This window comes from Culex quinquefasciatus, chromosome 3 (genome assembly GCF_015732765.1).
Source record: "Culex quinquefasciatus strain JHB chromosome 3, VPISU_Cqui_1.0_pri_paternal, whole genome shotgun sequence".
In the NCBI taxonomy this organism is placed as follows: Eukaryota; Metazoa; Arthropoda; class Insecta; order Diptera; family Culicidae; genus Culex; species Culex quinquefasciatus.
This window is the reverse complement of record NC_051863.1, coordinates 199593161-199606564: the sequence shown is the minus strand read 5'-3', so window position 1 is coordinate 199606564 and position 13404 is coordinate 199593161. Positions and strand designations below refer to the sequence as shown.

General features: G+C 35.5%; 1 protein-coding gene across 1 annotated transcript in view; it reads right to left on the bottom strand.

The window, feature by feature from the left end:
• The window catches only part of LOC6049340 (lysosome membrane protein 2), a 69208-nt gene that overhangs the window by 17243 nt on the left and 38561 nt on the right, over nucleotides 1–13404 (bottom strand). The window contains exon 2 of the mRNA XM_038262035.1: nucleotides 10474–10770. Within this exon, the coding sequence (XP_038117963.1) occupies nucleotides 10474–10606 (133 nt within the window). The 5' untranslated portion in view covers nucleotides 10607–10770. The remainder of the gene's footprint in view (nucleotides 1–10473; nucleotides 10771–13404) is intronic.

Here is a 13404-nt window from a genome sequence, read left to right as displayed (position 1 = left end):
ATCTGTGGTCAATAACCTTTTGCAAATCTTTTGAATTCGCTTCAGTGCAGGATCACGAGAACGTTGATACTGTCTTCGGCGAACATTTTTCAGACGAATCAGAAGCTGAAGATCGTCATCAATAATGGGAGAATCAAATTTGACTTGGACTTTAGGAATAGCAATATTCCTAGCATCCAAAATTGCATTAGTTAAAGATTCCAAGGCTGAATCAATATCAGCTTTGGTTTCTAAAACAAAATCATGATTTAAATTATTCTCAATATGATGCTGATACCTGTCCCAATTAGCTTTGTGGTAATTAAACACAGAACTATTGGGTCTGGTAACTGCTTCATGAGAAAGTGAAAAAGTTACTGGAAGATGATCAGAATCAAAATCAGCATGAGTCACTAAAGGACCACAATACTGACTTTGATTTGTCAACACCAAATCAATTGTTGATGGATTTCTAACAGAAGAAAAGCAAGTTGGCCCATTCGGGTATAAAACCGAATAAAGACCAGAAGTGCAATCTCTGAACAGAATTTTACCATTGGAATTTACTTTTGAATTATTCCAAGATTGGTGTTTGGCATTAAAATCACCGATGATCAAAAATCGAGATCTATGCCGAGTAAGTTTATTCAAATCCCCTTTGAAATAATTTTTATTTTCCCCAGTGCATTGGAATGGCAAATATGCAGCTGCAATCATAATTTTCCCAAAAGAAGTTTCAAGTTCAATGCCCAAACTTTCAATAACTTTTAACTTAAAGTCACGTAACGTGCTATAAGTCATACTACGGTGGATAACTATTGCAACTCCACCGCCATTTCGATTCATTCGGTTATTAGTTATAACTTTATAATCTGGATCACTTTTCAAATAAGTGCCAGTTTTTAAAAATGTTTCGGTTATAACAGCGACATGCACGTTATGAACTCGTAAAAAGTTGAAAAATTCATTTTCTTTCGCTTTTAAAGAGCGAGCATTAAAATTCATAATATTGATGGAATTACTTAGATCCATGATTAAACTTCAGGGTAAGAACAACATCATTCGCAAATTTTAATCCAATCTGGATTGCTTCCATCATGGATGTAGCATTACTCATTGTTTGAATCAAACCAAACAGTGAGTTTTGCAAAAAGTCATTTTTCAAACGTAACATCGCCGAGATCAGAAGATCCCAAAGCGTTGCCAGCAGAAAAATTTTCAAATGAGATTTGAGGTACCTGCCCAATTTCAGAAAGATTGGTAGAGGATTTAAAATTCGTGGATGAACCCGAAACGACGTTAGCATAAGAAATGCCATTGTTGTTACCTAACTTTTCCACGGTAGGGGTATTTCTAGAATTGTTCGAGTGAGACAGCACGAACGTTTGATTTAAAGATGCAGGTACAACCTGACTTTGAGAAAATTTCGGTTTGGATTTCGGCTGATGCTTAGCACGAGAATCCAAAACCTTTTTTCTGATGGGGCAATCCCAGAAATTTGATTTGTGATTTCCACCACAATTTGCACATTTAAATTGGGTGACTTCTTCCACGGGACAATTGTCCTTGTCGTGAGAAGAATCCCCACAAACCATGCATTTTGGAACCATGGCGCAATGATCAGTACCATGACCGAATGCCTGGCAACGCCGGCACTGGGTCAGATTCTGGCCATTACCACCATGTTTCTTAAAATGCTCCCACTTTACCCGTACATGGAACAAAAACTGAACTTTGTCCAAAAGTTTCAAATTGTTGATTTCATTTCTGTTGAAATGAATCAGATAAAATTGTGAAGTCAAACCAAAGCGAGAAATATTCCCGTTTGATTTTTTCTTCATTGGTATTACTTGGGATGGGGCAAAGCCAAGCAACACCTTAAGTTCGTTTTTGATCTCATCCACCGACAAGTCGTTGGAGAGACCTTTCAAGACCGCCTTGAATGGCCGAGCATTCTTGGTCTCATACGTGTAGAAATTGTGTTTGTGGTTTTTCAAATAACCAACAAAAGTTTGGTGATCTTGTAAAGATTCCGTCAACAAGCGACATTCTCCTCTTCGACCAAGCTGGAACGAAACTTTCAAATTGCAAGTTTCCTTGCAATTCTTCAGTTGCGTTCGAAAGCTGGCCAAATCGGAGACGGAAGTCACAACAATTGGCGGAGCCTTTACTCGTTTCTCGACGGCAGAAGGCTCAGTACGAGGAGAAGGTTCCTTGTCATCAGTTTCGGATAAAACACCGAAACTATTTGTCAATGGAATTGGAGGATTGACCTCACATTCAGAATCAGAATCAAACCTCAGAAGAGGCTGTTTTCTTTTTCTGTTTCCGTTAGCCGGTTTAGCGTTCAAACGCTTCACCGACGTAACGACCAAATCTTCAGAAGATTTGCGTTTACCTTTGTTTTGACGCATTTTGCAAGCAAAGTTCTCTTTAAAAGATGGCTTCGTTTGTAAAATACAACAAAATTTCAGGCGGGGTTAGTCTTGAAAAGACTGTTTAGAATTTTGGAAAATAACTCAGGTAGTCTTTAAAAAGACTGTGAATTTTGTTTTGAAATAACTCTGAGCTTAGGTAGTAAAAAATACCGCAGCTCTAGTGTCCGTTCACCACGAAGGTTCGCAAGACACTGTGATTTGTTAATATAATTTCTTCTTTAAAAGGTGTATTTTTAAAACCATATTTTTAATTTTTTGAGGCCATTTGCGCTAAATTGAGTTAAGAATGCAATTTTATTATGGCTTGCAATGTCTCACTTTCCATAACAAATATCCAAAAATTAATTTCAATCCTGATACAGTATGTAAAAAAAGTATTTACACCCCTTGAGCACTATGCACATTTTGTGATGAAACATGTAAAGAATTTAAAGTTTGACAGGAACCTAGTACTACGTTTTGTTCAGAAACTCATGCCAAACATTTTGCTACAAACAGCTCATGAAAAGATGATTTCTATAAAAGTTATATAACAAATACTATTACGAAAATAAAAAGGTGCAAAAAAGTTTGTACACCTTTCGAAAAATTAACATAAATAATGTTATTTGTTGACAAATCACCATAAATCCAGTCTCCCAACTCCAAATAGGCTTCCTTGACTGATTAAAAATGATTTGGATTGAATATAAAGTTTACTAACTACTTAGTATAAAAGTTTATTTAACTCTGAAATTCTATATAAAACTTATCTAAACTTAATTTTGCAAACTTTTAATTCAACTAAATGTCAATATATTACCATAGAATTGCTAAATAAACATTTTGGAGTGGGTATAACACCGTTTTCGGGGTATTTGTATCGATTGAATAGATTTTTCGTTGGAATTTCGTACCAACCCGGAATTACGTCGTCGGAAAATCCGCCGGCATTCGAACCGGTCCATAATTCTTAAGTCAACCTATGTGGCATCGAAAAGGGCATAAAATTTCCGATCTTTTGATACCCATACATCTAGGTTTTCTATAAAACTCACGTTTTTAAATACCTGGGCAAAAAGTAAGTTTGATCCACGAGAACAAAAATTACGAAATTCCATACATTTTTGGCAGATTGCTCAAACAAAACCATAACAACGTTTTTACCTAGGTATTTAAAATCGTGGGTTTTATAGAAAACATAGATGTATGGGTATCAAAAGATCGGAAATTTTATGCCCTTTCCGATGCCACATAGGTTGACTTAAGAATTGTGGACCGGTTCGGATGCCGGCGGATTTTCCGACGACGTAATTCCGGGTTGGTACGAAATTCCAACGAAAAATCTATTCTATCGATACAAATACCCCAAAACGGTGTTATACCCACTCCAAAATGTTTATTTAGCAATTATATGGTAATATATTGACATTTAGTTGAATTAAAAGTTTGCAAAATTAAGTTTAGATAAGTTTTATATAGAATTTCCAGAGTTATATAAACTTTTATACTAAGTTGTTAGTAAACTTTATATTCAATCCAAATTATTTTATAAATCAGTCAAGGATGCCTAATTGAAGTTGGGAGACTGGATTTATGGTGATTTGTCAACAAATAACATTATTTATGTTAATTTTTCGAAAGGTGTACAAACTTTTTTGCCTTTTTAGTTTCGTAATAGTATTTGTTATATAACTTTTATAGAAATCATCTTTTCATGAGCTTTTTGTAGCAAAATGTCTGGCATGAGTTTCTGAACAAAACGTAGTACTAGGTTTCTGTCAACATTAAATTGTTTAGATGTTTCATCACAATATGTGCATAGTGCCCAAGGGGTGTAAATACTTTTTTTACATACTGTATATTCCATTAAAACCCGGAAACTCCATACATCGTATAAAATTCAAATCAGATCAGATTATGCTCTATTAATTCATCCGTTTTACATTTTGATTTTTGATTTTCGGAGTCCCGAAACCAAGTCCATCCAAATTTTGAGGTTCCAAAAAACGTGTTTGTTTTGTGTTCTCTATTTTTTGTTTTTCAAGGTCAAAGTAAAAACGCACTTTCTAGAAACTTCAGAAAGCGACATAAGACAAGATAGCACGATTCTGGTAAATTGACTATATATTTTGAATACAATCGGCTTGATTTTCAATTTTAAAACTAATCTTTTTAAATGAAATTTTCCGATTTTTCGAACATTTTTATTCAAAGCAAGTGAAATTTAACTCTTGCGTTTGAGAATTTTTTGAAAAACTTAAAAAGTTTTTTCTATTTAATCCTTACATTTGAAAAAAAAATTACAGTTAGACAAAATTATCTTCCATTTTTATTTTTAGACTTGATCTAAAAAACAAAATCTCAAAATCAATCTAAATATCTGTGGAAGAAAACAAGAAAGAGAATAAAAAATTTAATTTTTTTAATTGATGTTTTGGGTTGGCTGGCTTGTTTTCAACAAAATTGTTTTATTTTTTTATTTTTATGCATTTGTGACTTGTTTTCCCCTCAACATAATTCAAATTCATCGGATTACTCATCTTATCAAAACAGAGGTGTTAAAATCGCCATTCCACCACTCTCCGTGCAAAGGACATCGCTGTCCATTTCATCTGCTGTGTGTCACCTCGATTCGTCTCGCTTGCATGATCCTGAATGGGTTGCTTGGATCAAATCAAGTCTTGTGCGCATTTTTTGTTTTGTTTCGTCCGCGCCATTTCTGTCAACAGTAGACCACAGAGAGCGCGCAAGGGTCACAACAGCACGTTTTTCGTCAAGATTAATGCGAGTTTGCGCGAGATCTTGATGGATGACAAACCGGCACTGGCCAGAACGAATCTCCACGAAAGTGCCGAGCCACACACAATAAACTCGTGTGTTAATTGCCCATTGTCAGCTGGAAAGTGCGCGCGACATAAAAGATGCTAGTCCTTTGCACGCTTGACGGCTTAGCTTAATTGCAGTTTGAAATGTTTTTTTTTCTTGTGGACCAAGAATCTTTCGACAAAATAATTGTACTCTGGAAGCTATATGTCTTGAGACATGAGTCCATCCAAACGGCAAATTGCAGCTTTCAAGAATCAATATCAATAAACCAGAGGATATTTATATCCAGTATTACATAATAGCTGTCGACGTTTTTTCACATCCCGAGGCTACAATATGAGCCATCGATTCACATAAAGAAAAAGAAACAACAGTCAGATGGACTCAGAAGAAATGATTGGCGAGCCGTGCAGCAGAGGTAAAAAAACCGATCATTGATTTTTTCTCATTCTTGTACACACCCAACCAGCCAAGCAACTGCAGCAATTGAGCGAAATGCAATCGAGAGATGGAAATTTGCATAAATCGTCTGGTGCAGGCCCCCTGCGAGTGAGGGTCGATTGGTTACATTTTGTCGGTGTGTCTACACTCAAACCTCGAGCGATCAAGCAATCAGCTGATTTGAAGTATGCCGAATTAATGGTTTGTTGTGGAATGCAACAAAGGTATGGTCTTTTTTAATGGTCATGTAGATCCAAAAGAGAAGCCACAATACTTTTTACACCATAAGGCACGTTTGATTTCATACATTAGAGCTCCCACAACGCCGTACTCATCATCTGTCGAGATGGCTCAACGTGGTACGTACGTACTAGTAGTAATGGATATGGCTATTTCTTCACCTGAGATGCCCCCGTAGGAGGTGGCATCTTGTGTCGTCGTGCCACGTCTGGTTTGGCAAGAGATCCCCAGAAAAAAGCCTATCATATTACCGTTCACTGCAAGAACCAGCACAAACACCACTCCAATAATTGATTTGAATTAATCTTTGAACACCACACCAACACCACCACCTTCGAACCATGTTGCACTTTTTCGCCAGCCAGAGACAAGTGTCGTCAAGCTGATGATGATGGTGTGGCATTACAACTCCTTATGTGTACCTACAACTCCCTGCTCCTTAAGAGTTTTGCTTGCATAACTCCTCCGCGGGCTGAGTCAGCGAGCGAAAAGCTCTAATTGGTGGCCAACTGACCTACCGCAACAACGACAACAACAGCACCGCAACAAGTCGCCACTAAACCGGCTTGGTGGCAGTGAAAGATTTTCTAATCCAGCTTGCTTTTGCTCCGACCGCGACTTAGGTACTTGGCATAGCTGCGCATACTTGGCCACATTTCGACACTCTTCATTCTAGAAGAACCGGGTCTACCACAAGTTTTCTTTTTTTTTTTGCTGCTATCCCCAAATGCAATAAATACCCCTCGTGTCTACGGAGGTGCTTGCTGGAAAGGAGATTTAAGTTAAAGTTTTTCCGTTGGCTTTTTATGCAACAGTCAGCAACCTAATTAGTAGTAGCAACAAAACAGCTAGTAGCGACTTCTTGCTGGGCGGCGTCGCAATGTTAGACGCTGCGATCATCGATGAACGTCGTAAGTAACTACAGTTTACGGACTCGTGTGGAATGACTGGCGTTTAGATACTTTGTTGTCGTTTTTTTTTTAGATTTTGGACAGGGTAATTGAAACAAAAAGCAACGTATAGTTAAGCTAAACGGTCATTTTAGTACACACCAGTCGAGTGGGTTAGCTGGACTTGGGAAATTGAGATGTAGGATTTTGATGATCTTGCTTTTCAAAGATTGAGCATAAGCTAAGCTATTGTTTGATTTATCTTATCAAAAGTACTTTTGATAAGAAATAACACATCACAAAATAGAAAGGTTCAACAGTAAATACAGGTTGAATTTAGAAATTATGACCGTTTATAGTAAATTTTTGGTTTCCGAAAACAAATCTTGTCGAAATATCTAATATATTTTAAGTGATCACTTTGGGCAATAGAAATAAAAAATATGAAAATCGAAATAACAAGCCATAGCCTCATTATTTGAATACAAAAAGTGTTTAAAATGCATTTTATACTAGTTCAGTTGTTTTGCAATCATAAGTTTTCAAAAAATGTAAAATTTGACAAAAACAAAAATTTCAAAAAAAAAAAAAAATAAAATAAAATTGCGATACTAAAAATCGAAAATTTAAAAAATGTTCTGAGTGCACGATAATGCATTTTAAATTAATTTCAGCTAATTGCACTTAAAGTTCCATTGAAATTTCAATGTTTTTTGAAAACATTTTTTTTGTGTAGGGATAAGCGTGTTTGCCCTCTCAGCCTGTCGGCTTGGGTTCGATCCCAGACGGTCGAGATTTGTCTGACCACACCTTCCGTCGGATGGGGAAGTAAATGTTGGCCCCGGTCTAACCTAAAGGGTTAGGTCGTTAGCTCAATGCAGGTGTAGTAGTCATCTCCCTGGGTCCTGCCTCGGTGGAGTCGCTGGTAGGCATTTGGACTAACAATCCAAAAGTCGTCAGTTCGAATCCCGGGGTGGATGGAAGCTAAGGTGTAAAAGTGGTTTGCAATTGCCTCAAAAACCATGCCTTCGGACACCTAGTTTCGAGTAGGAATCTCGCAATCGACAACGCCAAGGCAATGCATAATTTCACGAAAAAATATGTTTGTTTTTATTTTAGGCTGGTACGAATTTTATTTAAAGCTATGCAAAAATCAAATTATTCGCTCTAAAGCATTGCAATGCTTTAGAGCAAATAATTTGGTTTTTGCAAAGCTTTAAATAAAATTCGTACCAGCCTAAAATAAAAACAAACATATTTTTTCGTGAAATTATAATGAACAGTAACGTAGAAACTTTTTTCGTATAAAAAAGTTAATTGAGTGCTCAAATGATTCATTTTTCTTGAATTATGAATAAAATAGTTTCGATTTATAAACATCCTCGAAAATATAAAATATTTTAAATGCTGCGAAAATTCTCTACAATTTGCTTTTTGGAAATTGTTGATCTGACTTATGGTTAAATGAGAAGAAATAAAATTATCAAAAGTGTGTTTTTAAGTTCTATCGCGTTGATCATACATTTTCAATCGATGATTCCTTGAAAATCATCGATAAGATTTTCATAGTTAAAAAAATGAAACGTGTGTAAAATTTTCTAAAAATTCTTGGAATCTGGAATTTGAATCATCTTATTATGGAATCTATATTTTAAAAAATACAAGAAGACAATTTTGTTTAATAATTAAACCCTAAAATGGCTACTAAAAACGGTGAGCTTTCTCAAAATTTTACAGCAGTACCGTCAGTGGGGGTAACATTGGGTCTGGGGGGTGAGATTGGGTCAAAGTGATTTTTACGGATTTTACCATTTCTCAGGTTATTCTCAATGAAACTGAATTTTGTTAAAAGGTTTTTGTAGGGGACATCTTAAGATGATTTCGCTGAAAAAATCTCGTTCTTAGAACAAATCCTGTTATTTTGGCCGATGTCTGAATTTGAGGCACGTTTTTGGCCAAAAATGACTTCTCGAAAAATCATTTTTATAATATTTTTGTCAGAATTGCTCGAAAACTACCCAAAAGTTTGAAAATTTCCACTTCAAACATTGTAGCGTGTCAATACGATTCCCTCGAACAAGAAACACTATTCGATGACTTGTTTTTACCATATCGTTGTATTTGAGCATCATTTTAGTTTCATTTGACCCAATGTCACCCCTTCTAAGGGGTGAGATTGGGTCAATTTTCAAACTATTGGCATTTAAGGTAGTGTTCATCAAAAAAAATATTTTGGGAAAATGTTAGTAAACTATCTAAGAACAAGTCTACGTTGAAAGATTTTCGATGTTATTTAAATTGTTTTTGTTATTAAGAAATTATGAGAGGTGTATCATTTTTTTACCCATATTCACCCCCACTGACGGTATTAATGATTTTGAATTCAATTTTACATCAATTTTTTGTGGGCATTTACGGTGCTTTACAAAAACAACAATGTTTTTTTTATTTATTTTTTTTAATACGGCATATTTATTTGAACCGATTTAGTTCGTTATTTTAATAATTTTGAAGCAGAATATATTTTTTTGTAAATCTTTTAAATTTTACAAGATATAGAATATTTTTTAATTGGGAATATTAGAATAAATCAGCTTATTGATTAAACGAACTTTTTGATTTGTGAAAGATTCATGTTTTAAAATATTATAGAATGTTAGTAAAAAATGGCATAGTAAACACGAACATGATTGACATCTTGTCATGACAACTAAATCAGATTATGACGTTTCATTCAAAATCACACATAATAGGGGTCGTGCATAAAACAAGTGGCCAAAAAAATTGAAATTTTAATTTATTTTTAGGTAGTTTTTTTTACTTTTTTAGGCATATCTTTAAAAAAATTTGAAGATTCATTCAATTGCAAAAAAAAAAATGAAAAAAATGCTTCAAGAAAAAAAATGTGTTATAAATAAAGTTATTAGAATATATATGCAGCTATTATTTTTATAAAAATATGCTTCGATGTGTTGCAAGAAAATAATATAAAAATAGCGAAGTTCAGTGGGGATAGTTTTCCTTTTAATCTTCATCTCACAATTATGAGAACATCTAATCCGCAACCACAACTCATAATTACCATATAAATCAAAAGCGTCCCATATATTCCTTCTGTAAGTGACTTTGCGGTTCCAGACATGCACTTTACTACTGCACTACACGCGTGCTTGCACTCTCATGCAAAGAGATGCTTAAACCGCAAGAGTGAACGCAGCCCCTCCTTCATCCTGGAGCCATCATCCCTAGTAGCAAAAACGGCAGCTTGCAAATTTACGAGAACGGCTTCTCATAACTCCTGGCTGGGGCCAAGAACAACAACAAGACGTCATCGTCTCACCACTTATGAATGGGGAGTAGCAGCAGGGGCAGCAGTCCACCCGAAGAGTACATATTGCGGTAAACCACTTTGCTACGGTTTTTGCGTGAGAACTCCTGCTTCGGGGCGTAAAAAAATGATTTACATCTTAACTGGATGTTTGAACCTGTTTTTTTTTCTCGGGGTGGATACTCATCGTCCCAAATGGACATGAGATGACATTTTCAGCGAGTGGACAATGTGGATTTTTTAAATTACTTCATTTTTCTTCGCGGGATTGATCCTTGACTTTTGCTGATTGATGACCCAAATATGTCGCGAGCAGATGCAGGTTTTGCGGTTTGTTGGTACTACTCACTGTTGTTGAACTTCGCTCCCTGCGAAATAAGCATCGATAGCGGCGTAGGGCCACTGGGGCCACGTGGTGGCAGGCCGAACAGCTGATTACTGGCATTGTGTCCAACTTTCAGGTAGTTTTTGTGCAATCCCATCCCGTGGATATGGTGCTGGTTGGACTGGCCGGGGGGTCTTCCGGGGTGTCTCTCCGGTGGCGCCGTCTTTCGGTACGGACTGTACCCGTCAATTGTGGGCGGCGTGATGGTCGGCCGCGGAAGCCGTGACCCGGAACTGGCAGCGTTGCTCGTGGGGACGGGATCTGCAAATAGAAATCAAACAAACAAAATACTCTTATAAGTATTATATCGTTCCAATTTGCTCTCTCTAGACTCAATCGGTGACATAAGATCCGATCGTGACATTGAAAATTCGCCAACACCTCATCGCACACGCGGTGTCTATATTGTCAACGGGGGTCACCCAAGTCGTTGACTCAAATCAACATTTTTGGCTGCCGTGGCCGTGACCATAGGCGCAAAATCGGTTCGCTCCCCAACGACATCTTCAAGTCTCGTTATGTTTGTATGGACATGATTCACAGACAGCATCTTCAGCGCGGAGTTAGGCTCGAGTGTCAATATTGGTGAACTTGACTAATTGTGTGTGTCCGGGCCGAGAGCGACCTCTTGCGCGGGTTGACATTGAAACGGGAACCGGCAAAAGTAAAAAAAAACACAGTTAAGGTTTGTTTGGTTAGTAATGTTTTCGTACGAGAGTGGTAACCATAGTTAAGGTACACCACCGCACTACATGCACAGTACATTATGCTTGGCTTGGGGGTCAGGTCGTTGTCGCGATGTGTCCATAATTGGTTGTAAATTCAGGTACTTGGGAAAGGTGCGTTAGACAGGTTAGACAGAAATATCCTGAGGAAGTGACGGAATTATGTTTTGAGATTATCTGTGCTGATGGTCGAGATACTTCAAGAATGGAGTAGTTTACTTGATATTATTTCTTATGAAATGTGCTTTATTTATGTTAGTGGTTAAAAGCCAAGTTAACAAGAATTTGAGTTGATTTTTGGAATAGCGCCGTAACTCGTTCGATATTAAAAAAAATTAGGATCTTTATTGTTATAAACTTTAGTCTTTTGAAATATATAAAGTATTTTCAAACACATACGGAATTTAGAGAAAAAAAAATGAGAAAATTTTGCTGAAGTGTTAAAACTTTATGCAAAATTTGGATTCGTATGATATCCATATAGTGAATTATGAAAATTTATGTATTTTCAAAAACATAGTGCATTTTGTGATTATTTGAGTACCGCAAAACGGTAAAGTAAAGTTTTTAAAATTAGATAACATTAGTGAAGAAAATGTTGATAAATACTATTCATTGAATAGCATTATTTTAATATTCTCAACGTGTCATAATTTTCTCAATGAACATTATTTTGAAACGGAAAACGCAACATTTTCGGATGTTTTGGACAAATTTCCAGTAAGAAAAGTTTGAATTAGTTTAATGATTTTAAATATTATCTGTTTTTGAAACAAAATTCAATAAAATTTAATTATTTAGCATTTTGAGAAATACAAATTTCATATAAAATGTAAAAACTTTTGAATTGTGCTTCAAATTCAGTTGAAAATTAATCGAAAATATTATAAACATAACAAGCTTTGACGAATTTCAGGTAATGTATATGTATTTTATTAAAAAGCTTATTAACTTAGTTAACGAATGATAAACATTTTTTTTTCTAAAGACTATCATTAACCTTAGTGATGGTATAATTGACGTAAAAATAAAATTTAACACTGTAAATCTGATTTTAGCAAGAAAAATTATGGCTATGACTTTTTAAACACTATTGAAAAAAACCATTTACCAAATACATGTTTTAAAAATAATAAAGTTGATTAAAAGCTTACCAGCTTACGGTAACAGTATTCGAAATTAAAATTTCATTCCTATGAAATTTCGTTTGATAACCGTAATGCATGTAATAAAAATTTAAGTGTTTACAAAAAAGGGTAAAAATAATTTTACACAAAAAATTCGTTTGGAAATCTGTGAAAAAATTGTGTTGTTTAATACTCACATAGAATTTGATTCTCTTGGTTCTGACTTCGAAAAACGGTAATTTTATCGCCAACAACTTTGAAATTAACGTCGTAAACACAGAAAAATAATTGTTTAAAAAAGAATTGTTAACGTTTAACAATCGATTGCACCGTATTTTTTCCATTAAAAATTATATTTAAAGAAAACAAAAATAAGCCTCTCGACTTTTTGGAATTTTTTTAAAAGAGCCCTCCTTCTCCTGGGAGACAAGACATTTCTGTCCTCATAATTCAATTATTCTGGCGCAATAATGACTTAATCATGAATTATTGTAAAAGTCATATATCAACAAAACTCAAAATATTTTGTTATGATGATATAAACAACTTTATTTAATATGTTTGTTTATCGAAATAAGTGTTTTGAACAAAGTTTAATTATTTGAAAGAAATATCCCACTGTCACTTTCAAAATTATTAAAGATAATCTCTTATTTTTCTCATTTTGAATGTTATTTCTTTTTGATTTTTTTTCCATATTATACGAAGCGAAAATTGAATTTAATTTGGAATTAAAGCATAATAATTTCTGCTTACCGTCATCCCCAACAATAAAAATATCAAGAACTTTCCATGTGTAATATTCGAATAAAGCGTCCCCATTATCCACGCGCTGCTTCAACCCCAGACCCGAGATAAATTGGCAAAGGTCAGTGCAGAAACTGATACGATAAGACGTGTGTAGACGTGGGGTGCATACCTGGTGTCATGTAAGTGACCCCCGAGCATGTGTGTGTGTGTGTATGTCGAGGCAGGTCCGACCGGCGCAGGGCCCTCCCAACCGGTTTTCTGACGCTCATTTGTAAACAGAACCGGCGTGAACT